This window comes from Athene noctua, chromosome 16 (genome assembly GCF_965140245.1).
Source record: "Athene noctua chromosome 16, bAthNoc1.hap1.1, whole genome shotgun sequence".
Classification (NCBI taxonomy): domain Eukaryota; kingdom Metazoa; phylum Chordata; class Aves; order Strigiformes; family Strigidae; genus Athene; species Athene noctua.
Window position 1 is genome coordinate 15,938,776 of NC_134052.1, and position 26,715 is coordinate 15,965,490.

The 26,715-nt window shown below is 40.7% G+C and overlaps 1 protein-coding gene across 2 annotated transcripts in view; it reads right to left on the reverse strand.

Annotated features, from left to right (window-relative positions):
- The window catches only part of RTEL1 (regulator of telomere elongation helicase 1), a 49,962-nt gene extending 28,070 nt beyond the window's left edge, over nt 1-21,892 (reverse strand). For both annotated transcript variants that reach the window (XM_074919980.1, XM_074919979.1), the window contains exons 1-19: nt 21,859-21,892; nt 21,385-21,502; nt 20,064-20,262; nt 19,604-19,697; nt 18,607-18,688; nt 17,946-18,006; nt 17,627-17,702; nt 16,823-16,907; nt 15,640-15,705; nt 13,688-13,841; nt 13,302-13,340; nt 12,609-12,687; nt 11,862-11,959; nt 10,534-10,589; nt 6,978-7,052; nt 5,965-6,046; nt 1,912-2,044; nt 1,639-1,752; nt 69-109 (exon numbers count right to left, since the gene is read on the reverse strand). In XM_074919980.1, coding sequence (XP_074776081.1) covers nt 69-109; nt 1,639-1,752; nt 1,912-2,044; nt 5,965-6,046; nt 6,978-7,052; nt 10,534-10,589; nt 11,862-11,959; nt 12,609-12,687; nt 13,302-13,340; nt 13,688-13,841; nt 15,640-15,705; nt 16,823-16,907; nt 17,627-17,702; nt 17,946-18,006; nt 18,607-18,688; nt 19,604-19,697; nt 20,064-20,262; nt 21,385-21,486 — 1,636 coding nt within the window. In that variant the 5' untranslated portion in view covers nt 21,487-21,502; nt 21,859-21,892. The remainder of the gene's footprint in view (nt 1-68; nt 110-1,638; nt 1,753-1,911; nt 2,045-5,964; nt 6,047-6,977; nt 7,053-10,533; nt 10,590-11,861; nt 11,960-12,608; nt 12,688-13,301; nt 13,341-13,687; nt 13,842-15,639; nt 15,706-16,822; nt 16,908-17,626; nt 17,703-17,945; nt 18,007-18,606; nt 18,689-19,603; nt 19,698-20,063; nt 20,263-21,384; nt 21,503-21,858) is intronic.
- Between the last annotated feature and the right edge of the window lie 4,823 nt (nt 21,893-26,715).

The following is a 26,715-nucleotide window of genomic DNA, read 5'->3' on the forward strand; positions in this document are numbered from 1 at the left end:
CTCCTTCTAATAGATCTCTAAAAAACTTGTGCAGATTTCAGAAATGGGTTGTTGCACACTTCACTTACCAATTGTTTTCCCCAGAGAAGATAAATAATCCTCTGAAAACCTATAAAGAGAAATCAAGTAACATCATTGTATTTCTTTTTCTGCGTTTTTCAAACATACTGAGACTTTGTCCAATATTAATCTAAAATAGCATATCCACACTCCCGATTGCTTTCCTTCCTGGGGCAAGCACCCATTCCAAGGACACAAAATTAATAATACCTTGACCACACATTACTATTAAATATTAGCACTGAAGATAAGCTAAGCTTCACTTTGATCAAACTGTAACAAGTGGAAAGGGGCAGCCGTATGGCTTTAATGATTAATATTAACAATTTAAAGGTGAAAAGTTCTGCCAGAGAAGTCTGCAGATGCTGCCGAGACTGACTAATGTTAAAACTATTTAAATTAGTGATTAATCAGGTGTGGTGAGGCTGCAGGGGCAAAAAGTGTGAATTTTGTTACTATGGTTATTATTTAGTTGTGGCATAAGCCAAGTAAATCACTTCTGCTTTCACTGAAAGAGCACTGCTCTACAATGAGCAGTATTTATGATTCTTCCAGCCCTGACTGACAAGTCACCTGTTCTCTCATGCCTTTATGTTTCTTTCTTTTTAGTGCCCTGTAGTTTTGCATACTGTTTTCCCAGGAAACTTACCTATACAGGAGGGGGGGAAAAAAAAAGTGCTTATTTATATAATACCTACAAAAACCCAAATCACCATACAGATGTTGTCAAAACACAGCAAACACTGTGAATTCCCTTCAAAAAAAGAAGTATTCCAGGCCTTAAGGGGGGGGATCCCCAACTTTCCCACTTCAGAAGACAAAAATACACTGAAACAGCACACTAAGCTTCAGAAAATGAAAAATAGTCTGAGGGTTTTCCAGACTTCTCTGTAAAAATCAATTATAGTCGCCAAGTCCCTTTCCAAGTCTGTGAACATCTGGCATTTTTCCCTTAAGTAAAAGCTTTTTAAGATTTTTTTTTTTTCTGTATTGCTAAAAGAGTAAGTCAGGCCTGCAGCAGGTTAAATTACAGAATTCTCAGCCAGAGGTTTGTTTATGTTAAAACTGAAACAGGCTTAGGAATGTGCCAACACAAAAACATGTGTACTACAGGAAGAAAGTTAAATGGAAGAACACGTGTCTCATACCCAAGGAGCTGATTCTCATTTCAACAACGCTGCAGAAGGATTCCATCCCTAAACACAGTACTAGCACCAGCGTGATGCCACTCTTTAGTAACTGCAGAGAAGTGGCAAGCACAGAACCTTCTGCCATGCGCACCAAAGCGTGAAACTGCCTTTTAAAATTAAATGCAGAAATGCCAGTGAGACTATCACACTGCACAATGGAAGTCAATATACAACAAAACCAAGCTTTGACCTTCCTTGCTGTCTGTTTTGACTCGTTCCAAGCCTCCAGTTCTAAATTTTCAACAGTAATGGTTAAAGAGTGTTGTTATTCAGCACAGTGTTTATCCAAGAACAGAACTACAAAGACCGCTTTCCAGCACTCTCCTGTAAACAGAAGCCAAAATGTCAGAACCCAAGACTTCGAAGCAGAATCCAGGTAGTTCATTACCTTCTTTCATAGGTAGAAGTAAGCACAGCTCCATCAGGCCCCTTCGGAATGATCCCAACCCAGAGCTGGTGTTTATCAATAACATGAGGATTCTCCAAGCAAACAGGAAAAGGGCTGAAGAAACACAAAAGCAAGATGCCAGTCATACTCGTTATACAATTCCCTACTGGTTATCAGTCCAGAACACTTGAAAATCCCGAGATAAAACCTAAAAACACAAGAGCAGATTGTGCATTTTCACTAACGATAGTGCTCACACATCCAGGCACTTACATCTGCATTTCCATTGTAAATGATGAGAGGGGGGAGAGGGTCCCGCTAGTGAGGATAATTGTCCTGACTCCCTGTCGAACAAGTTCATGCATGCTGTGCCCAGGGCTGAAACACCAATAGCTTAAGGTCTTTCCTGTATCAAACAAAAAGAAAACACCAAGAAAAATTAGAATATGACTAGCATATAGCACATTGCATCTGAACTTCTCAGAGTAAACCAGGCAGCATCTGGAGCTAAAATTCCAGATGTACGGTACAGTCTGTTTTGGTCCTTCCCAGATTTAATTTCTATGGCTGTTTAAAGTAGAGTTTAAAAGGTCATTGCTCCCTCGCACCTTAATTATATTTTTAATCAAAAGATGGTTCTAGAAAAGACAGAGCATCAGATCTTTTTGTCAGCAAGTAACAGGCAGATTGAGCAGATTAAACTGCTCAGTCCTCCATCCACTGTTTCACTTCTGCTTTAAGGACAACTGGAAGGGGAAGCATGGCAGAAGAACTGCACAATACTGGGACAAAGGACACACAACTGAAGTTACTAAAAAAAAAAAAATCTCCATCCCTACCCTTGCTTGAAAAGAGAACATCTCCTTCTCCATCGGGAATCTCCAACGGCTATAAACCTTTTAGCTAAACTTTCCATTTTCCCAGTCAACTGCCAAACCTTTCAACTTCTGTTCAGACCTTTCATGGATGTGGATATAAAATGGGCATGACACAAAGTCTGGCATACTATAATTTATCAACAGAAAGGATATAAAGAAAAATAACTAATGTGATTTACTAATTTCCTTCATTACTCAGCTTATAGTTGTACCATTGTCTTGCTGAAAACTTCACATCAGCTTTTCAGACAGTCAAAGGAAAAAGGGAATGAAATAATCAGTCAAGAACAAGAGCAGCCAAGTAAAACATTAGCTTTTGCTTCTGTTTTGCATGATTAGCTTCATTAAAAAACCCCTAAAATCTAGCATTCATATAAGTGCATGTCTTAAATGGGCACACTTCATTCAAAGACTATTTCCAAAAAGGAGCTAAACCGTTTCAGGAAATCCCCGTTAATATGTGCCCAGTGAGTCACTTACTGGTTAGAATTACAAGAGAACATTTATTTTAAGCTGAAATTTTTCCATCTCGTTTGGGCAAATCCATCCAGACAACATCCAGATTCTCGGAGAATCCCATTCCAAAATTTAGCAAATTCTGTATTTCTGTAATTCACACTTAGAATTGGTACAAACTACAGTTAGGATCCGTATATGGACAGGCCAGCAAGTACCTACAGCCAAGAGCAAAGTCACTTATAGAAGTGCCAAAGGGGCCTAAGAAATTCCGCTAGAAGCAAACGGTGCTGCCGTGGGATGGCCTAGGAGGGAAGAAGCCCAACCACTCGTATTTTCCTCCCTCAGTTTGACAGACCCTCTCTGCAACCCTGTAGGATGGCTGCCAGGCACCTGCTGCCCAGCTCCTGGAGGGGCTGGAGTTGTAGCAGGTTTTTAGCCCGGCGTTCTGCAATTATGTCTTCAAGCTGAGCAACGTGAAACCCATTTTAAAGGTCCCATTCATCAGCAGGAATTGTTGGATGTTACACAGATGTCTGCTGCAGCTTTTTCCATTCCTGGGACAAGGACAGCTAATCCATGAAGAAATAGTTTGCTAATAGTTTACAACACAGTGATTTACAGCGAAGCAAGAAGCATTTTATCTTAACATAAAACTGCAACAGTTCAATATTGCATTCACAAGCAGCATCTGTGCACAGAACACAGTTCAGGCAGTGATCTCATCAGCTATCCCAAGCTATGCCACTTCTCACTAATTACAGTTTATGGAGAATTACGCTTGACTGAAAAATTTCCACAAAATCCTGTGACAACAACTATTCTTAAAAGGTTTGCGTTATTTCTATACAATCTACTATACCACTCCAGGAAACTGGAGACTTGATCAGTCTTGTCTGGCCTCTGCTAGGTTTGCACATAGTGCAGGTGTCAACAAACTGCCAGTCTGTTGCACAGGTACTTGCAAAGACTGTTTTTATCAATATGTGTCTACTAAATCACAAAAATCTGCAGCTGCTTTGTACTGTTTCTGTATATCAATCCTCCAAATTATGCAATAAATCTAAGTGTTCCTATTAGTCTTTTCCTGCACACATATTTAACAACATCTACTTCGAGTTATTCCTGTAACTTCAAACTCCAATTGAGCAATATCGCAGGAAAACAAACAGCATGCTTCTGTTCATAAACAGAGAACTTACTTTGTGGAAACACTTAAGGGGACATTATCTGCAAAACCACAAAATTCATGGAAACTCATTCTTTGTTACATTTTTCCTTAAGAAAAGGATTTCTGTGAAACATACACTTACATTCTCAAAAGCATTTAACTGAGTAATTAAGGAGACAGTTCTGAGGCAAGGCATTTGGAAAAGGTCCTTGGAGAGTCTTCTATTAAGAAGGCTTAGGTAAAGGGATCTGCATTTATCTAATTGGAAAATATTTTGGTTTCCACCTATTTATTTTTTTAGAAGTCACTTAAAATAACAGAAAGAATGAATGTTCAAGTCCAACAAAGCCAAGCTCAGTCCTGCCTTACAGGAGCCTTAGGATAAGCCTCTGATTCAGAAGGCAAGTTCATTTTCTTCTAAATCTGCTATTTTGAAGCTCAGTTATATTGAGGTAGTTCCAGATACCAAGTTCTGCAGAGTCTACATAAGGAACAAAACAGGTGGGAGGAGAGAGACAAGGAGAGGGAGAAGTCTCAGTTGAGCAAGGAGGACTGAAGAGCGTAGCTGAGGCTGAAACTATCGATAAGTGACGACATGCCCCGGAGAACTTAGGAAGTTGCTCAAAAAAAAGGTCAGAGAAGGTAACAGTGCCCTGAGGCTGTTAGCTGGCATGGCATTTTCTGGCTAAGAATTCAGTTGTGAGTGTTATTTCTCTGGCATATCACATGAACCTTCACTACAGAGCTTTAGAATGAGCCAACCCACAACAAGTCCTTCACCATATGAGTAATTTCATGGTATTTACTATTGTAATACTTTGGCACACATTTTCAGTATCGTATCTATACATGAATCTCCTTCTTGTAAAAGATAATTACAGCCTTAGCAACACTAATTTTGTGTTTAACACAACACAGTTATACAGAAAAATAGAGCTGATATGAGGATAACAGAATATTTCATAAACCTCACTGTCAATCCTGAAGGTTTCCCGTTCTTGGGCTGGTCTGAAGATCTTCTCTACACCAATGTAAGCAACCATTCTATAATGGAGATTGATTTTCTTTCACTGAAATAACTGCACTAGAAGCAGCACTGGTACAAAAAGGTTGAGATTGCTTACCTAACCTCCCCTTTAAGAAGTAATGATAAAAGTGAAAAGAACACCCTTGACTGCTCGTATCCACAATGGAGCTGTACTTGGAAACATGGAAGTGCAAAGGAACACCCTCAAACAATCCTAGTTCAAGGCCCAAAGCCTTAAAAACCTACCCCGTTCTAGAGAAACAGAGCTCCGGGACAAGACTAACGCTCCGAGTCTCTTCATCTTACAGAAGATGGCCAAAAAAAAAAAAAGCTACAACCAAACCACCCACTGGTTCTCTGCTGAGTGGAGAAAAAAAAAAAAAAAAAATCTTTCCCAAGCCCACATCTACCAATGGTTTTAAGCTGGACCATGGCAACAAGGCATACTAATCATGCACTTAAGATTTTCCAGCTCTTTGGAGGAACACTACTACGCCATCTGGGTTTAAAAATTTTTTTGCATATCGACAGATCCAGAGCACGCCCTCGTGGAGTTACTCTGTTCAGCCCTTCGTTCCTCAAAGTCATTTTTAACGTTTAAGGTAACACAGGTGATGTTTCACTCAAAACCCTAGTGACATTGCAAATGTTGCCAGAGGACTCCCTGTTCACAAACATAAGTCACATAGATTGGGATGTCTTCAACTGCTTTCTCTTATGTGAATCAGAAAGGAGCAGTTGAGCAGTTTGCAATCCAGCTTTTGCACGAGCCTCACCAAAACCAAGTCCTGTACCTTGTTTTTTTGCAGACAATGAATTCCAGAGATCTGTCCTTTGTTTCTTCTTCTGATTACTGTTATCCAGATGAATGTGTACCTGAAGGAAAAATAACAGAAACATTTCCAGAGATGGATACAGAACTGAGCTTGCACTTCATCCCTCAAAAAAAGCTAACCCATACTAAGGGTAGTCACTTTTATAGTGTTAATAAGGTTGTGTTCAGTCTTTCATAACATATCTAACATTGAGCAAAGAGGTATATCACCCTTTAACCAGCCATTGAGTCAGTTTATGGGAGCAGCTTCTCACAGGCTGCCCTGAGCAGAAACACAGAACCCAATTATTTGGGTACTGTCCACCAGAACAAAACACCCAGACTAGAAAAATAAAATAATATTGTGTTAGAAAGACTTGCTTCATTTGGCAACAAAAAGGATCAAGTCTTAAACTTAATATGAAATTTACCTTTTATCTAAAAAAAAAAAATCTGTTCCTAAATGCGTTGCAGCCCACAAGCCCCAAATGCTAAAGAAATAAGGACTTGGGGGGAGGTTCAGCAGCTCTACTGTACTTGCTTGGTAAAAGGCTAAACTAGAGTCAGGAGAACAGATTATTGGAAGAACACAACAAATCTTGCATGCTATGCAGTATCAAACTTTTCAATAATTCATTTTTGCCGCACTTTCCTAATTTCATTTTAGAGTTTCTTTAAAAATTACCACGTAGCTCCCTTTATTCCTTGGAACTTAAACCACAGTTCCTTTGGTAGAATTTTTTTTTGTTTGCTTGTTTTGTTGTTGGGGGAAGGGTTTTTGTGGTTTTTTTTTCATTTGGTTTTGTTTTGTGGTGATTGTTTGTGGGGTTTTTTTTGGTTTTGTTTTGTTTTTTTCTGGAAGAACTTACATATCCTGCCTCTAATCAACATCATCATCTGCTCTACTATCCACATCATTCCGAGTCTTGGATACACTAAGCACAGACATTAAATACCAGCAAGGAAAAGTGTTGAACACAAAGCATCCCATACCTTATAGTATTTAGATATCGACTGACGTGGACTGAAACCTGTTGTGCCTTCTGGAGGATCAATGTTGAATACTGTCTGGAAGATGCATGTAAACAAATTAAAAGATTTAACAACTGTTTTCAGCAAAATCCCTAAGGTATCTTTGCACGGTGAAGTATCTCCACAAAAGTTACTGCTGTGATAACCTTAACTCTATCTCACTGCTGTTATTAAAGGTAGAGAATCTTTAATAAATACTTTCCTTTTTTTTTTTTTAAAACAGGTAATTCCTGTAATGACTTTCTCATTGTTCCAAAAAGGCCAAGCCAGTATCTAAATATATTCAAACTACACAAATGACAGTATTATTCTTCACACTGTTCATGACTCCTGGCTGTGGATGAACATAAACACACTACGTGTTCATGAGATCAACTGAGTGTAAAAACTTTTTGAATTCCCTTAAAGTTTCAGCTGTGATACCCTATGCTATTAATACTCTGCTTAGAAAGAAAAATCAAGTTGTAACCGTATCTCGTTGTCTCTATATTAAATCAAAAGCTTACACCAACTCTTCTGCACAGTTACGCTTCTTCCCCTTTCCTGTATGTGATGTCCTATGACTAAGGGTGGGGTGATGCTCTTTCAAACATATGGCATTCCAGTGCAGCTTCAATTAAAACAGCTGTGATTCTCAAATATTTATAACTTCTGTTAATTTTTCTAAACAAAATTTCTTCAGACATTTAAAAGGAATTATCCAAGCTCATAAAAATATCAGCTGGTTACAACAATAAAGATGTTCACCACTAGTCAAAAAAAAAAAAAGCACAATTCCTGGAAACACTATCTTCTGAAAAATGACCAAAGACAGGGTGTACAAAAGAGATCTTAGTAAGTGTTCTTACTAGGGAAGAAAAAAATTTGTGGCTAATAAAAACAAGCTGGTTATAAATTAAGTTTTGAAGACAAGGCTCTGTAACAAGAAAGCACTGTGTTTAACCTAGGAAGACTGACCTAGTCCTACTTAAAAAGATCTCAAAGGTAACAGACTATCACATGGCAGATGATTTGCAATAACTGTCCATGTGTGTGTCCTCAGCAGCACCAGCAGAGGGATCTTAGCTTTCAGCAAAAAACTGCTCTTCCAACTGGAGTCACCTTTCATCTCATCCCCAGGCTAAAGCAGCACACACAGACAGTTCAGTTATCCCCAGTCCTGCAGCACACACTGATCTGTGGGCTCCAGTCACTGGGATCAGGAGACCTGGCTCCTACTTCTGAAACTTCCCATCTCTCAGCTTTGCAACCCTGGGAAACTAATCTCAATTAAGCATACCTCACCCCCCACCGAATGGTGACACTCACCTGCCAGTACACATCATTCTGCTATCAGTGTACACAAACTGCTACTACTGAATCAGAACACACAGACAAGGTTTTCTCGAACCACAGCTATAAAAACATAAATACTGTGTATGCCACCGCAAACACACCCAAGTATTGACAAGTTCGGTGTTAAAAGCCTACCAGGGCCGTTCAAAATACAGCTAGATAACTTGTCTGTATCATGAGGTCCACAAAGTTTGAATACGTTTCTTTGGGTTTAGTTGGAGACAGGGCACTATTCTGTGGGGTCCTTCTGGACACGGAGGCTGCTCTCTGCCTGCAGAAAGGACTTCCTACACTACCACGAAACAAAGTCAGCACAGAAAGCCTTACTTCCTAAGAAAAACAAATCAGCTATAGGAGTTACTGTGTTAACTTGACCTCACTGTTCTCCTACAAGCACCTAATAATGTTTTTTTAGGAAATTTTAAATTATAGAGATTATCCTTTTCTATGAAATTACAATTCTAGAAGAAGATTTACAATCAGCAAGTAAATTCTTAGGTGAAAAGCAACAATACTGAACAATGTATACCTCCTCTTCGCAAGATTTTCCAACAATCAGCAGGAAGACAATCTGAATGTTGTCAGTAGGTTTTGCTACATATAACAAAATAGACCTGAGTCACCTCAAAGAAATCAAACCCAAGACTCAGGATAGGACTTTTAGAGAATATGGCTAAATTTAAATCTAGATGATTTAATCCCTTAATTTACTTGAAAGGGACACTAAAAGGTATAAACAGTAATAATCTCAGGTAAAGGGAAACCTAAGTGAGGCTGTTACAAATCCTTCAGCAAAAAGGGAAAAACTGAAGTACATAGTTGGTACCACACCCAGACAGAAAAGAAAGAATTCATTTGTTGCAGCCAAAGGCAGAGTGGAACACAGAAGTAATTAACTTTTCAGATTAAATAAATCGCTGTGGTTTTCCTCATTTTTTGCTTTTACAGACTTCACTCCCCTCCTGCCTGTGTGTCCATTATTTCAGCACTTTTTTTGATGCTCCTCTCCTTCCTATAAACATAAGATTACACTTGTAAGCAGCACATTTTCCAGAAGATAGACCTATGACATTAAGGATTTCTGAAGAAGTCTGACAGCTCATCTATTAGGCAGGCTACCACTAAGTAGAATGAAACCAGAGAACTACAAAGAGACTGAACACTGCCAGCCACAAAAGACTAACGTCATGGAATTTCTTGCATCAGTGGCTGAATTGTAATTTTTAATATTAAAAAAATAATCTTAAAACCAAGACAGAAAAGTAATTATTAACACACATTAAAATGTCACCCACCTACTAGGGATGTGGGGGAAGAGATCTTTTTTGATCCAAAAAACCCACAAGTATTTGGGAAGTAAAGGCCTTATTTCACTGTCAGGAAAAGATCTAATCCAACCTGACACCCAGTAACTTGGGCCAAGACAATGCTCAGAAATCATCAAATTCTGGGAATGTAGTGAACTTAATCCCAAACATCAGCAGCTTTTCTAATACGTAACACTATGGCTAAGACACGGTTCTGTTTGAACTTTAAGCTGTCCAAACATTACCTTCTTTTTGAGTATCACTCAAGAATATTAGAGCTTGGGTCAACTTCAGAGGGAGGCTAGAAACTGAGTTTCAGGCCACTGGCTCACTGCACCTTCTAATTTTATGGGACCCAGATTTTTCATAATCAATGTTTTGCAAGTGCACAGCAGGGAGAGGACTGACAGCGCCATATGGATACCCACAAGTGTCACATTCAGGTCCTGTGGCACTAAAAAGATTTTTATTTTACAGATCTCTTCATCGAATAGTTAAATGAAACAAAAAGCACAGTTAAATTATATTTCTTTCATGTTTTTGCATAGCCTGTCCTGCTGTTTTATGAGAAGGTCTCATTCCCAAACATGCTGCTAGAAAGTAAACAATAACCCAGCTCCACCTGGTGGAGGCTAAAACTGGACAAATTTCAGTCAAGTATCTCCAAAAAGGGACATCAAAACTGTAAAAGAACGACCTGAGTAAAACAATCAAAGGAGACTGCATTAGGCAGCAGCTTCCTCAAAACCTCAGACTTCCATCACTGCACAAGTTACGTACAATCAAGAATAAAATGAATCCAATGTCCTTCCACATTTTTTAAAATCAAATCTTCTCTCCTTTAGACATACATAGAAGTAATGATAATGATTTACCTGGATAATATCCGAGAGCTTATGCAGTCCAGATGTATTGACAAATATCCCAGTGCCTAGAGAGAATAACACGGTTACTTTTACAGCACAAACACACAGCCATTTGTTTATGCCCTTATCTTGCCTGAACAGCACAACACACTAAAAACAATGACTCAAAAATATTATCTGAAATAAATAAACCATTTCAAGTTTTTCATCATTATTCAAGATCCAAGGAGAAATGTAAAACTGGCATTCCAAAGGATGTTCCACGTCCCTGCTGGATTCGGAAGCTGTCATCCGAGACAGTTACACAAACTTCTTAAGGCTCTTCTACATTACAAATTGGAAAGGAGATAATTAAAACAAAGATAAGCAGGCTTAAACTGTTTGGCTACTTTTACAAAAGCTCACACAATATTAGTCTCATGAAAAAAATAGAAAACTGACTACCCAGGTATGCAGAGAGAAAACTAACCTTTACTATAGCTATAAATAGCATTAACAGTCACTTCCAAGCTTCTAGTATGCTTAAAACAGCGACTACAGAGGAGCAGTTAGAAGAACATCTGAAATACACTGATGATGAGAGTTTGACCACAGAAATGATCAATAGATGCACCTGTTAAGCCAGAGGCCAAACAGCCTAAAAAGAGAAGGATGCTGGGGGAAAAAAAAAAAAAAAGGCAGGAGAGATGTGTTCTCAAAGGATGCAGAACTGACAGTCTCAGTTCTAGTCTCCAAGGAGAGGGCTCACTCTCTTCAGTCTGCTAGTAAGAACTAAATCATTCTCTTAGCACATGTAGAAGGAGATTTTTCTTTGCAGAAGGACAAATTAAGAACAAGATGCTGATAGACAGTAGGACAGAAGCTTGCTAAATCAAGAAAAAAAAAACCACATTATGTGATTCCCAACATTCTTTTTTCATAACTCCATGACCAGGGAAGAACTCAAAACACTGAAAGCATCATCAGCAAAATGTCAGCAAGCTCCACCCCACAATCCTTCTGGTTTTGGGGAAAACCAGTGTTGTGAGCAAAAATCATCTATGTACACACATGTGTGCACACACATATGTTGGTACACACTCAGGTTTTGACACAAAGTGGCTCTTAAAACTAGTTCTGGTGCATGAACAGACATAAACCACGTTTCCCAGCAGAGGACCTCACAGCAAGTCTTAAAAGACACAGGTCCTCAGGGTCAGAGTTTGGCTTTTAAAAGCTTTATAATTTAAACATAAACAAAGAAGCTTTTCTCCTCCTCTCCCCAGACAATGCAAACTTCCAATTACTTCCATTACACCCAAAAGTCTGAGTGAAGCAACTAATAAATTTACACTTACGGCCCGAAAGAAACTGTAAAATCTGCTCTAGTGACTCCAAGAGCGAGGATTTGGTCTGGAATGTTATTTGGGCCTCTGCAAACAGATCAAAGATGTAGCTGCAATTTAACAAATAAAAAGCACAAATGGGTAAATACTGTAAATAATCACATGGACACAGTTACTCTTTTATAACAACAATTTCACCACCTAGTAGCAAAACATGTCTCCAGGAGAAAGAATAACTTACAGTAACTATTTAGTTATAAAGACAGCAGACAATATTGCCATGACAGAATGCATACTGACCTCATCCTTCACATTTGCCATGATTAGTCTACAACATTCAGTGCGTATTAATTTAGAAACTGATTTGCATGCCATTTCCATGGTTTTTTTTTAAAAAACATACACTATGCATTAGCTTAGAAATAGACTTACAGAGCTCTGAGATACCTCAAACGAAATCACTGCAGCACTAGTACCTCTGTTTAAATCAACACAAAATTGAAAGGAGCACAGTAAGGAGCTTCTTCCAGTTCAGAATAGCTGACAGACATACAACGGCACAGGCTTTCCCACTCCTGAAACACTTTAAGAGGTAGTTCCACTAGAAATAATGATTACTACAGAAAGGGGATTTAAGGAAATCCAAAACCTTGAATAAGTACTATTCTCAGAAATGAGAACAGCACTACCCACCCTAACAGCTTCACTAGAATTTGCTGTGCTTTTAACATGCAAACAAATTAACAAGAAGAAATTCACCTTCCCTGTTTGGTGACTCCACTATCATTCGGTGGCAGCTCCACCGCATCAATAGCGCTTTCAAGCTGAAGAAGAATTTCTTGAAGAGAATCAAGAGGGGAAAAAAAGTTAGGGTTCACAGAAACTTATTTCTGGGACACATCTAAGCCTCTTTTTCAAACCTACTTTATTACAAAGGCGGTTATCAAAGACAGCAACCTAGCTGTTTTCTTGATCCTGTAAACAAATCAAAATGATCAAAACTAATTTCCTAGATACTATCTCTAAATATTCATATTCAACTTTAAGAACTTCTATGGCCTCAATTCTTAGATGAAGCTTAAGTTGTCAGCAAAATGTTAAACTCTACAGACAGGACAAGCTGTTCTTGGAAATCTCAAGGTCTTTCTATTAACTTTATGTATCACATTCCTACAGCAGAATGATGCAATTAATATAATACCAGCACACTGACAAGATTAGAAAACAAGGGAACTTCTAGAAAAGGAGGAAACAACACATTCATCTGCCAAATCTGTCATCTTCCCGGGAAAAAAAATGTAACTAAAATTCCAGAGAGACAAATTAAATTTCTAAGAATTTCTCAGTTATGAGCAACACCTACAAAAATACTGCATGAACCCTGTTTATAGTTGTTGACCTTCTGAAACTGTTTCAACATCAAATTTTCAACAACACAAAAAATAACCTTACTCTTGATCTTTGCTATATCTTCAAGTTCCATGTTCAGTCCTGTTGAAGAAAGGAAAGATTTCAAAGAGGATGTTTCATATCTGTTTCATTCCTAGTTCCCTTATGTCTTTTTGGAAATTAGGGATATGAAGGCTAGAACTGTGTATGTGGAAAGAAGTCTTCTGTATTTCACCCACTGTTCTCTTTCATGACCCCTCATGTCACACCGATTTGGCCAAATGTGTTCAGCCAAATCATACTTGTCTGGCAGTGATTACTAATTAATGACAATTTAGCTATTTATGAGGGTAAGGTTTTCCAGAAACTGATTGGAAAATTTCTTTTCCAGTTCTTGGTAGTGGCACCCTATAATCCCAGTGAAGCAGTGGCTTGTAGTTGTCACACACCTGAACTGGCCAGCTCCATATTGAATTCAGCATTTATTTCATTCTGTTGAACTACTTTGGCTTGTTCTTCCAGTACAAGATTTACAGCATCCATTGCCGAAGCCAGATCATAGGGTGTCAAGTCAAAAGAAGATGATTCCTCACACAATTTCTCCTAAAATATCAAGGGATGGAAGCGTTACTTGCACTGCCCAGTGTGCTATTGGCTCAGACAGTTTCACAGATGATAAAGACCAGATGACCAGGCTTGATCTCATTTCTGATCTCCAGCTCAGGCCAGGACATTTTGTGAACACAAGGACTTTGACTATTACTAGGCATACTTTATTCTGAAAAATAGAACAAATTTTGCCTCTTCCATGATATCAACATTCTACCGTTCCCATCTAGTAGCAAACCACCGTGATAATTTTGTTGTTAACAGTTGTCACCTCCTCTGTGTTCTCAGTGTTGCTGCCAATAGATTTTTTCCTGACATCCTTTTGTTTGCTGTCTGATAAAAAAAACCTGTCCAAGTAGCAAATTTTTTTAGTTAGAGAATCAGTTTATCCTTCGAAAGAGCTATTTCCTGGTCCCTCTCATGTTCTTAAGAAATACTCCTATCCCTATATCCACTCATACAAAGACATGGTCCTTGCCCCTCATGACCTTGCAGAGATTGGAGGCATGGAGAAAAAAAAGGAAGGAGGCCATGAAAAAAAAAAACCAAAACAAACACAAGAAAGCCACAGTAAAATGCGTATTATTCAAATGTAAAATTTGGGCCAAAACGTATGCCAGGACAAATATAGACACAGCAGGAAACATACTAACTTGCTATTTTAAAAAAAAAAAAGCGTAATGGTTTGAACACTCACCAAATGATAACTTTGACAAAACTCTATGACCTTGAAAAATAAGTCACATATTTGTTTTGTCACAAATTTTTCATTCATGAAAAGAATCATTTTTCCCTGAGGGGGAAAAATAGTAAGGACTAACCCACACAAAAATTTGACTGCAATAGCTATGAAGAAATAAGTTATAAAAGAACAAAAAATGCTACATGTATAAGCGATCTCATCAGAAGTCAATTTTATTTTGGAGTAATTACTAACTTTCCACATGGAAAGAACAGTGCCGTGGGAGAACTATTGCAAAATGAGTAGTCCTCGTAGCTGTAGAAATAGCTCTTGTGGTTAATTTCTGCATGCAGGCATCAATTAATAATTTTTAACACTATAAAGGGTAAAAAACCCACAAACAACTACGACTGGATTTCCACACGTTTTTCAATCTGATCAAAGTGGCACATTCTGGACACAACCCTGCGACCATCCCCAGTCAAACACAACACACCCTCCAGTGGCCTGTTTACTGAAAGAACACACAAGCAGAAAATAAACTTTGCAGCTGTTGAGCAGAAATCCCTCTGGGAGGTTGTTCATGTGGCAGAAAAGGGATACATTTCAAATGTTCCTTTGAATGTCATTATTTAGGCAAAGGGCTGCGGTTTCGAGCCAACTGAGAGGATGATCTCAATGATGGAGCACTTTTTTTTTTTTTCCTTTTTTTCCCCCATCTATGAGTGAAGAATTGGAAATATTACAAGAGTCACGTTTGCCATCTACTGTACTTGGACAGCTGATGCAGCTGAGCTTCCAGAATGGATCCTTCATGATTTCTGACAACCTGGAAGAGAATTCTCCAAACAAGAAAACGAGCGCCCTCATAAATTTGGAGATCCACCCTCCAGGAAGAATCTATCACTTTGTAGAAAATCCCAGTAGTATCAAAGAACTGTTAGTTGAACTACAAAGCTTTGACTGTCACAGAAACAAGAAACATTCATGACGATGAACCTTAACAACTGAAACAGCCAAGCACAGATTTTACGGACTGTAATAGGGCACGGGTTCATTTTTCTCTTTGGATGAAGTCTGAAAAATGGCACCAGACCAGAAACAACTTACCACGTTGTGAGCTTCGTCAAGGATTACCACAGTCCCCTTCAGATCCAAGTTGTGAGCTCTCCGGCTCTAAAGACAAAGAAGAGAAAAAAGAAATGGATAAAAAGGCCACCAAGAAATACAGAAACACAGATCTGATTGACTGAGAAATTGGCTCACGAGACAGATCTGGGTTTTCACGTATTTTGATTTATTTTTACATACAGCAAGTAACCACTGTGGTTACCTAATACAGAAACCACAGAATCATTTTCTCTGGAAATGAAGGTGCTAAAACGCATCATGTAAAAGTCTACAGAGGTTACACCTGACACTGTAATAAAGAAGAAAACAGATGTACCATACTAGGATGCCCAAGTTGATCAAAATTCATTTCAGTCACTATTTTTGCCAATAGGGATCTGGGAGGAGTGGGGTGTGAAGCAGGAGGATTTGCCTTGGTTTTACAAATTCCTGCTTGTGTCATCTTTATAAGAAGCGGATGCTCTGAAAACACCCCCCAACAGTACCAGATCACATAACTTCACTTCAGGATGCTTCTTTGCTTAAGGTGGTCAGATTTTTTTTATGGTTTGTTTTTAATTTATTAAACATTTGGTTGCTTTACCTTTTGTAGCAGTGGAATGTAATCTGGCCTTTACTGCAATTCATTAATTACTCCAAGTTGCATAAAGATGGCAGCAGATTTGTTTCCTCAGGAGTTTTCAAACGTTTCATTTCCTATCCATGAAATATGGACAACTTATTGCCACAGCTTTTTCTTTTACAAAGCCAGCAATTATTTCCAAGAGAGGTGTCTGATCTCTTCTAGAAAAAGTTTCCTTACTCTAGAACTCCAGAAATTCTGAGGCAAAAATACTGCACAATATGTGACTGAAGATTTATATTCAGGAGGTGAATATCACCAAACAACAAGGGCATCACATTCTGCAAAGCTAATTCTATAAAAATAGCAAGACCTCAAACAAAAAAAGGAAATATTTAACTGCGAGAGGGAACTTGATGGAGAAAAACACAAAATGGCATCCTCTATGGTTCTGAATTTGAACTGGGTTTTGATTAGTTTTGAAGTATACCACAAAAAGCATTCACTTGCTCGCCAGCAGTTCTCTACAGCTTATGCACTAAAAACCAATAAAGGATAAAGAGAAGAACAATAGCAGTTAGAATCAAAGGTGTATGTTACCTTAGAGTCTAATAAATAGTTGTAAGGCATAAAAATAATATCTGCTTGCTGCTTCAGGCTTCGAGAGAGATAATAAGGACAAGCTCTGTTTAAAAAAAAAAGTAGTACAAATTATAAAATAATACTTGCAGAAATATTAAGAGTGCACTCAAGATTCATGTACTATGTTTCATACTCTCAAGTGTTTCTAATCAATTTCTTAAGGAGCTGAAACTGGTCCTTGTAATTTTAGGGCAGATGGTTAGCTCTATTCACAGGAGACAAGTAAAAAGAAGTGTAGAAAATAATACCCAGCTGTGCAGCTCAACAAAACAAAGAACAAAAAAAATATTAAAGGAGAAAGAGTGGCATTCATTACTGCATTATCATTTCACCCCTTCAGGCTAGAATGGAGTGATGGACTAGACTATTGGATCTCAACAAAGCGGTCACCTCATCCTCTTAGATCTGAAACAAACCTGCAATATCATTTGTCACGTCAGATGATGTTGGTAGCCTCTGCTCAAGCAAGAAAGAAAATGTTGGTGAGCCTGACTCGGATCTGATTCAGTCTTTACACCAGGAGGACTGAAATAAATTCATGTATGATGAAAACCGCAGCGACAGAAGTTAAGGCTTTAGCGTGGACATGAGTTCGTTGGAAGCTGTCTCCGCAACACGTTCAGCCACTCCACTTGGCTTTCATCATCGTTCTGCTACTTCAGCGTATGTCAAGTTCATACCAAGGTATTAACAAAAATGAGCAGAGAAATAGTTTTTGCTATCTTCACAAGGAAGGGGGAGGAAGATCAGGGGATAAATTACCTGTGCTTGTTTCCAGTTTTAACCAAGTCTTCAATATCCATGATCGATTCGACCAGTTCTTTCTCTGTACTCTTTTCTGTGAAAAATGACATTATACCCACGAGCTTAGGTAAAGGCATCACACAAGGATTTGTCACTACCCTGATCATCACGCTCATCCCCTTCCTAACATTTCATTCTTGAAAAGACATTAACACAGAGCAAAACACCACACGTGCACGCACAGGCAGATTCTGCCAACTCTTCCAAACTTCTCTACCTGCCTAGCAAATCTCTCCCTCCCCCAAAACCAGGGTTTTACTTCCACAGCCAAACTCACCTTCCACATTGTTATAGAAGTGACAAGCACGAGCCGTCACTTTCATTCGGCACATGTAGATCTGTAAAACAGAGCAGATTTTAGCCAAGAGTAGCACAGCTTGTCAAGCACTGAAAAGTGTATTAAAGGGTGAAGAGTTATTAGTTTTCAGTGACACCAGCTAATGAAAAAGTGCTAATCCCAGTTCTCCAATTTTAAAAATCATCTGCTCTTCTGTCCAACATAAAAGCTCATCTCTTATGCAGCACAGAACACTCAGATGCTCAGAGGAAACTCAGTTCTATTTTGCCACTAATTTTCAAAAGAGTAATACTTGCTATTACTCATAAACATAATGGGCAAATCAATCGCTGCAGCACTATTTTGAAATTACTGTTGCTCTTGAAAAACATTTAAGTGGCAGATCAGAAAGTAAACATTAACTTTCATGTTCTACACAATGACATCCTTCTCGGGATGGAAAATGTTACCAGAGACTCAGAATTAAATTTTGCACTGACACAGCTAGAAATAAAAAGTTCCCTGAAACACATGTAGAACTACTACCTTTCCCTACAGCCTCCAGTAGCTAAGCAAGGTCAGAGTTAAGGATTACATGCCATCCACCAAAACAAAGAGCCTCCATGTTGTCACCGTGCAGCTTTCAAGGCTCTGTTCGCACCTGCGTGTGGCTGTTCTCCTGTCGCTTCACTTCAGGATTGATGCAAAGCTGCTCTCTGGAACCCAACACACATATCTTTGGCCTGTTCAAAGAGAATACACAAAACCGATGTTAAAAATAAGGCAACAGAGAAGAACATGGTTGTACATTCCTGGTTGGGTGTAACATATCAAAAGGAAAAGGTTCAGGAGAAATAGATGAGCCCAAAATAAGGGTCAGAATCAGAAACAGTGAGTCAGCCCATAACAGCTATAGATGTTATTTGACTTTACGGTACTGCGTTTCTCCTGGTAGCAGTGGGTGGTAGTAAGCAGCAGCTTACAGCAGGAGGTAATGAGTAGCAGCTTACACCATCCACTGTAAAATCTGGGTTCTGTTATGACAGTTCAGCCAAATAAACTGGGTTCTGTCATCTGTCACAAGCTACTCCAAGCTGGCTGTGATTTTTAGAGAAAGGTTATGGCAAGAACTGATGGACTACAAACGTCTGCAATACATTTTTTTCCTTATTACAAGGCTGTATCGTTACAAGAAACATATAAACAAATTACTACTGCTTGTTCAAAGAGCTCCGGCCACATCAACAGCTGAAAACTATCACAGACAACAGTACAGCAAAACCACAAAGTTCCTTATAGATTTACATCAGCCTAAGGAATTCAACTTTGCAATGGCTTCCCACTGCCTTAAAGAAATACTCCAGGGGAAAAAAAAAAAAAGGTAACTTTAGAAGTAAATGTGTGAAGCAAAGAACCAAAACCAGACCAAATTCAGGAAATCCTATGATCAAAGGAGATAAGAGAAGCTGTGAAGTATGAAAAAACCCCAAACCCAGTAACAAAGAAATCCAGGTTCTATACATGCACATTAAGAGAACTACTTTACACTGGATATAATTTTTTTATACATTCATCCACATAAATTCAAACAATAACTGAATCACACGGGTTTTTCCACCTTTGCTTTGAATAGGAACATTAACCTAAAACATATTTACCTGTAGACTGTGTTCTTTAATTCGTTAATGACCTGTGTAAGTTGTGAGTGAGTTCTGGAGGCATAAATTATTTTAGGAATGTCAGTGTAATAAGCTGCCGAACAGAGGAGAAAAAAAAAAGCAGAAAAACATTATTAGCATGGAAAGAACTAGAGATATTATTAGCTTCCTTTCCCAGCTGGTACTATGGTAACAGTTTGCCTTGTAGAGACAGCAAGAAATGTTGTCATCTAACTGTTCACACACAAAATGAGCTAAATGAGTTTCTAATGTTCTAAGAAAAATTTACAATATGTAAAACACCTTTAAAAATCTACAAAAGGGTGAAACTGCACTTGGGCTGCTGAACAACGGCTCCATGGCTTTTACAGTTACATACTTACTACACAAGATAGATAAAAGCAAGTGTTCGTTAGCGTTCCTGTATCAACCCCCCGAGCATAAAACCCACAGTACTTACTCGGGATATCGGCGTCGGTGGCAGCGCTGCCCCAGGATGACACGGGTCTCTCAGGAAAGAGTTCCACTCCGTTCATACGCTGCGCGATCTTGCGGGCTGAGATCGTATCTTTAAAGTGTTCCCGCCAAGCCAGAGTGGAACACAGCAGGCAGAGGGTCTTTCCTGTGCCTGTAGGGCTCTCCAAAATGCCATTGACCTTCTTTATTGAAGAGAAATAAAATTTTAAAAAGCGAGCAGTTTGGAGATTCAACTAGAACTGGACTTTGGGCAGTACTGCGTGTCCTCAGGAAAAAATAATCACAACCTGGTAGGCTCTACCATACGGCAGAAACACACAGATACCTCACGCGAGGTTGTTATAAATGCACAACATGTAGGACCCCTCTCATCAACTTCTTGAGGGTCAGTCTAAACCCCAGAGCCAACTATTACCATTTATTTAGCAGAGGAATTCTCCACTCTTAGAGCAACTAGAGTGCATCACATTTCAGCAAAAAAGAACATTAAAATATTAAAAGTCATTGCAGAAAGTGACTCTTCGATTAGAGACTGCTAGTTTCCTTCAGGACTGGGACTATATGCCACATCATAGTTGAGGCAGAAAATTTTGTAACCACTTCTAACACCTTATCCCCCTGGATGCTTCCATTTTAAAGTGCACAACAATACTACAAGTTGCAGAAAAACCAGCAGCTGAGCTTGCACCGCTGTGACAATTCATGTTCAAGTGTATGAAAAGAATTTATATATATATAATATATAATAATACAACACTTCTACTTTAAAACAAGGAGGTACCAAGCAGGAACCAAACCATTGCCCATGATATAGAGGAATACTGAGTCACGTGGAAAGCCAAAGCTTCCACCACAGGCTTGTCTGATCTCTCAGAAAAATCAGGGACTGTGAAGACCTGTTCACCAACCCCAGAACAAAGAAAACTATTATTAAAAGCTTTTTCTTACTGATTATCCTATCGTAGATAAAAGGAAGAATTACACTAAAAGTCTAAGGACTAACAAATCCCAGATAGCTAAGGGCAGACTGCACAGACACAAGGACAACTTGCTCAGCTTCTCTTTATTTTCTCAAATTAGACAGAAACAGCCTATCGACATTTCGACTGACCACTGACTGCACACTTAGGGGTTTTTAATAGCTATATAATAAAAATACAAGTCAGAGAAGGCTTGACAAAGGCAGGATACAGAGAACAAAAAGCGAACTTGAATTGTGACAACGTAGTTTTAGAGAAGTCCTTTATTAGTTAAAAATAAAACGCCATAAATGAACCAAAACGGCTCGGGCAGGGGGGACTCACCTTCTGCAGACACTCGAGCACCTTGGCCATGTAGGCTTCCTGGCACTCGTAGGGCTGGAAGGGGAAATCCACCGTGACGCCGTTCAGCGTTACCTTGGGCATCTTCCCCGTCAAGTACCTGCAACGGAGCGCAGGCCCGCGATTCACCCTGCTGCCGCCACGCCGCGGGGGGGGCGGGCTGTACCGCCGGTGTCACATAGAGCGACGAACCGGAACCGGGGCAGGTTCATCAGCGCGACGAAATGCTGAAAGGGCCGAATTTCGCCTCATATTTCGGGACCGGACGTTACCAGCCGACCGGGGCAGGAGGCTCACGGGTACCCGGGGCCCGGCCCGCGGCCTAACACCCTCCGCTCCGCTCCATCCACTCCGGTGCGGCCTAGCCCGGCTGCCCAGGACCCCCCGCCCGCCCCGGTGCGGCCCAGCGGCGGTTGCCATGGCAACACGGGCAATATGGCGACAACCGCCCCTCACCTCCCGTTCCGCCGTTCGGAATCCCCGCGCCTAAATCACGTGCCCGCGCACACGCGTTACGTCACTTCCGCCAGGAAGTCTCGCGAGATCGGCGTCGTTGCCCGGGCAACGGGGCGGGGCGGCGGCGAGGCCTGGCCGCGGCGGCGGGGCCTGGGCCGGGCCCTGCGCGTTGTCGGGGGGCGGAGAGCCAGCGGGGCTGGGCGGGGGGGCCTGGGGCCGTGTCCTGAGAGCTGCTGTGGAGGCCCGAGGGGCCCCGAGCGGGAGGGGACCAGGTTCAGTGTGGTTTGGGCCCTGTCGGGCCTGGAGGGAAGCGGGACCCGGGCCTGGGTGGTTCGGCTGGAAGATCCCTTGGCAGAGCCCAAGGAGAGGCAGAAGATCGGCTAATTCGTGAAAAGTAGCAAAGCAGCCACATTACTAAACCTCCTCAGCCCTGTTTGGTTCCCCTGGTGCGTGTGAGTGCTCCTGGGCAAGGGCCGCCCGGGACTGACGTTTCTCCCCTTCAGTAACCTCGCAGGGGAGCCCTGGGATAAGCGATGCCCTTGACCACAGTTGGTCTCCAGTGCGCTGCTGGGCTTTGTGCTGCACGTCTGCCACCCTTCAGTGGTGCTGCGTTTAGGAGAAGGCAGACTACTACAGGATTCTTTGTTGAAAACCTTTGCATTTATGATACGAGGGTTTGTGTGTCATTATGTTGAGCCTTGTAGCTTCTGCATTAAGAACAGCAATGAATTCTGACGGGTGCCTATTGTTAGGGGTGGATGTGCTGCTCCTTTGTTCCCTGCTTTGCTCCAGCACGATTCTTTCAGCCGTCAGTTCCCTGTCAGTGCATCCGTGGCCAGGAATGACTGCGTCGGCGGTTTGGTTGCTCAGGCTGAGGGTTGGTTCCACATCTGTGTGACTGTAGTGAACTCTGAACACTCAGTTATTCTAAATTACTAAAAAACTAAACTAAATTACTCAGTTTCTAAGACTAGGAAACCATGCGTTTTAATAAATGGATGCCCGGGGTTTGGATTTTGCAAAACCATGCTTTATGTAGTTATATGAGGAAGAAGGGAGGAAGAAGATATTTTACACGCATCTCTCTGTACTTCATTGCTGCATCTCATGCTGTTAGATGGGTTACGTGTAGATGTAGAATGGGTTATGGTTTATTATAACTAAAATGCATTTATTCCTAGCAAGCTGCATAGCTTGTTAGTATGTAGAAGTGTTCTACTATTTAAAAGAAAAATAACAAAAGGAACACACCTTCAATTCGAGTATATTACATAATCTGTTCTCAAACTTCTGGTACATTCTGTGTATTCCAGGTGTTAAATTAGGGGGGATTATGGGTGTTACCTTGAGCTGAATTTGCTGGGATTGTAAACTGCATTAAACTAGCAAATGGGCTGGAGAGCGCTGAGTTACACCTTCGGATCTTCATGGCAAAATATAATGACTGATTTTGTGCGTGTTTCTGATGGTGAACTCTTTGACTTGATACCAGTTATGCAGAATTAAGCTGCAAAAGAAATTGCTTTGTAAAGGCTGTAAAATGAGAGCGTGGGATAAGGTATTTATAATGGAGGATAAAGGTTTAAAACTCATCATAAATAGGTGCAATACTGTGTCATTACCATTATTTCCTGTAAACCCATCTTTCCTGCATTGAAGAAGAATATCAGCGGTGATCAAATCAGATTATTTGAACTTATTTAAGTGAGGTTGATTGAGGCAGTGTTACCTTCCGAGAGAAGAGCTGGAAGGTTACCAAAGCCCAAAAGGAGTGTGAGTCAGCAGATGCGCCGGTGTCCAGCGGCAAACATGAGTCAGCACTGGCTGCGCGCTTCGTCCTTCTGGAGGGTGGTTCCTCTGCACCATTTACCTTACTTGACCAAGGCTGCAGTGCCAGCACTGGCGAGTCTCTCTTCAGCATTGCTACACCGGTTTCCTCTAAAAGCTGAGAGCAGAGGAAACAACATTTTGTAAGTTTAAAGAGAAAAATGTATTTTTTTGTTAAGGTTGCAAAAGAATTGTGAAGGTTTGCTGAAGCTACGGCAGCTCTTTATGTCAGGATACAGACATGATAAAGGCAGGCGTTGGTCGTCGGCCTGGATTGTCATTCTGGTGTTTGCCTCCCTCGGAATAACCCTGAATTCTTACAAGGCAAGAGTTTGGAGAGGGAGAATGAGGGAGAAGAGGAAAGGTTTAAAAAGTTTGTCAGAGCAGCACAGAGGATTCTATGAAAGGCCAGTCCCTACACCCCTAACGGCATCTACGTGCTACCCAGACAGCAGGAACCAGGGCGTCTTCACTGCTCGCTCGTTAGTGGATGGTGAAGATCTTGAATGAACCGTATTTCATTTGAAGTGGTGCCTTCAAGGGAAAGAAAATGGAAACGGTGATCCTTAAACTCTGTGGGGAAGTGGAGGTGTGAGTGACTGAACCGAGCTGCAGAGAACCCAGCAAGCAGAAAGCTGGTGAGGTACAGAAATACAAAGTGAACAATCATCATTTGTGTTCAGAGGCCGCTGAGGCAGGATTTCTCTTCCCAGACAAGCAAGAATCTTGAGGAATGGGACAAAAGAGTTTGAGGAGCAGCAATGACAGGCGGTGACAGTCCTGCAGTTCATGTGAAGGTTATTTTTCTCCTCTCAGATAGGAGAGGATTAAGTTGCCATTCATTGTCTTTCGGAGGAGATGTGGTGGTTCCCATAGCAACAGTCTAAAACTCTTGTTTGACCACAAAATTATGTGATTCCTCTGAATCCAGCTAATCCAGAGCCTTTCTGTCTCTTTACCGTCAGGAAATAACAAAACAACTTTCCACTCTGACCCTCCCATTTTAATCACAATCATCCTGTTATTAGGAAGGTGAGTAAATACTCATTTTACAGACGAAGGAACTGAAGCGGATGGGATTAGTGATTTGGTGGGGGCCGGAAGGGACCCCCCAGAGCAGAGTTCACAGCTTCACGTGTTCAACATTTTGCTGCTCGTTACCATTTGCAGTTGCTCAGCCGTGGAGCTTGGCACCGCTCACTTCATGCACGCGCAGTTCCCGTGGCAGCTGAGCGGACCCTGGGGTGACCTGAATTCCACTTTCCCTTACCCCTCTGCGGGACTGACTCAGTACAACTCTTCCTCTTCTTCCTCATCCAGACCCTTTGTACAGCTCGGCCTCATTTCTCAATGGCGGGTGCTAAAGAGGAAAGATCAGAATGACCTTCTTGTTTCTCTTGCCCTCAGGGAAACATTTTCCTGGATTAATGCTGATGTTGCTGTCACTGGTTTCTCTCCTTCAATTCTTTTTCTCCTTTTCCTCATACTATTTTACAACGTCAGGGGGTTGACTGCTGCACTGTGTGGGATTTTTATTATTATTATTTCGTGCCAACTAAGGGAGCTTCTCCCAGCTGGAGACTGCAAATGGTACTGGAGGTCTCCCACCGCTGCGATTGCCTGGGTGCCATCGGTTACAGCCTCCTGCACCGCAGCCCCGGCTCCTCCTTTCAGACCAGAAGATTTTCATCTTCCTATATTATCTCATTAGTCACTAGATAAAATTATTCCCCAAATATTCCTTGTTGGAAGCCGTGTTTCCGCCAGGCCTGCAGCCACAAAGAGCGTGTCGGGCCCATGACCCTTTGGTAACAACCACAGCTTGGAAAACTTCCTCTGTGGGCTGCCCTTGGTGAGCGTTCCCTGTAGCGAAACACGAGGATTGTTACGGATCCCTGTTTGGGGATGTGTTGAAGAGAGAATTTTTTCTGTCAGTTTGGGAATTTTTCTTTTGTTTTCAGCATTGTTGAAAGCACACGTTATTGGAAGAAGCTCTTCCTATGTTGAAAGGCATTTAGGAATATTTATCTGTTAGAAATGTTGCAAACATTTGCAATAAAGCAGTGAAAGAAGTGCATGCTACAAAATCAATTTCTTTGCTGATTCTCCATGAAAATCTGCTGTTTCCCAGTAGTCTGCCTAGTTAGGTGTCACGTGTGATGAAGGCACGTTAGCCAAATACTCAACAATTTTCCCTAATCCTCATGTTGAAAAAATTACCCAGCGCCTTCTGATGCTTCCTAGTGAAAATCCGGGAGAACTTGAAAAGATAGTTACAGTTAAACTAAGGAAGATCTATCGCCCAGTGTTACAGACAGATCAAGAATTAACTGTATTAACATTATTTATATGACAGGTTATCTAGAAAGTGTGAATGATATTGGAGCTGAAGTGTATGATGTGTGGCGCAGCCACATAAATCCTTATTAAAAACCATTTCTCATGCAGTGTGTTCCACTGGGACACATGCCACGGCACCTTGGAAGCATTCTGTTCCTTTTTCTAAATAAAAGGAATAAAATACATACCGGATTTAGGCCCAGAAGATCCAGACTAATCACAAGAGGTAGACAGACCCTCTCAGGTTTGGTGGGTAAGTCCAAGGCGGAGCTCATCCTGAGTGGGGAAATGATCCCAGCGTGCAGGTGCCCGGGACAGCTGCCTTCATCTGTTAATGGGGAGTGGGGCTTTGGAACACGTACAGTTCGGCCTGCTGGCTTCAAGAAAACCTGTAAAACCTGAGAGATTCAACCCAAGGAGAAAGCAGAGAGAACTGCAACTACAAAACAAGCCTTGGACAGAACCGGGAGCAGTTAATGGTAATAAAAAAGCTCCTGTTCCCAACACGCTTTGAAAATTTGTGGATAGTTTTAATATTACTCTGAATTGGACTTTTTTTTTTTCATTATTATTTTTACATACAGTGTTGAAGGAATAGAACACTTGGAGACTGGGGGGAAAAAAAAAATAGGTAAAAAAGGAAAATCTCTCTCTTTTTAACTGAGTTCAGTAGGCAGTGCCTGCAGCTTC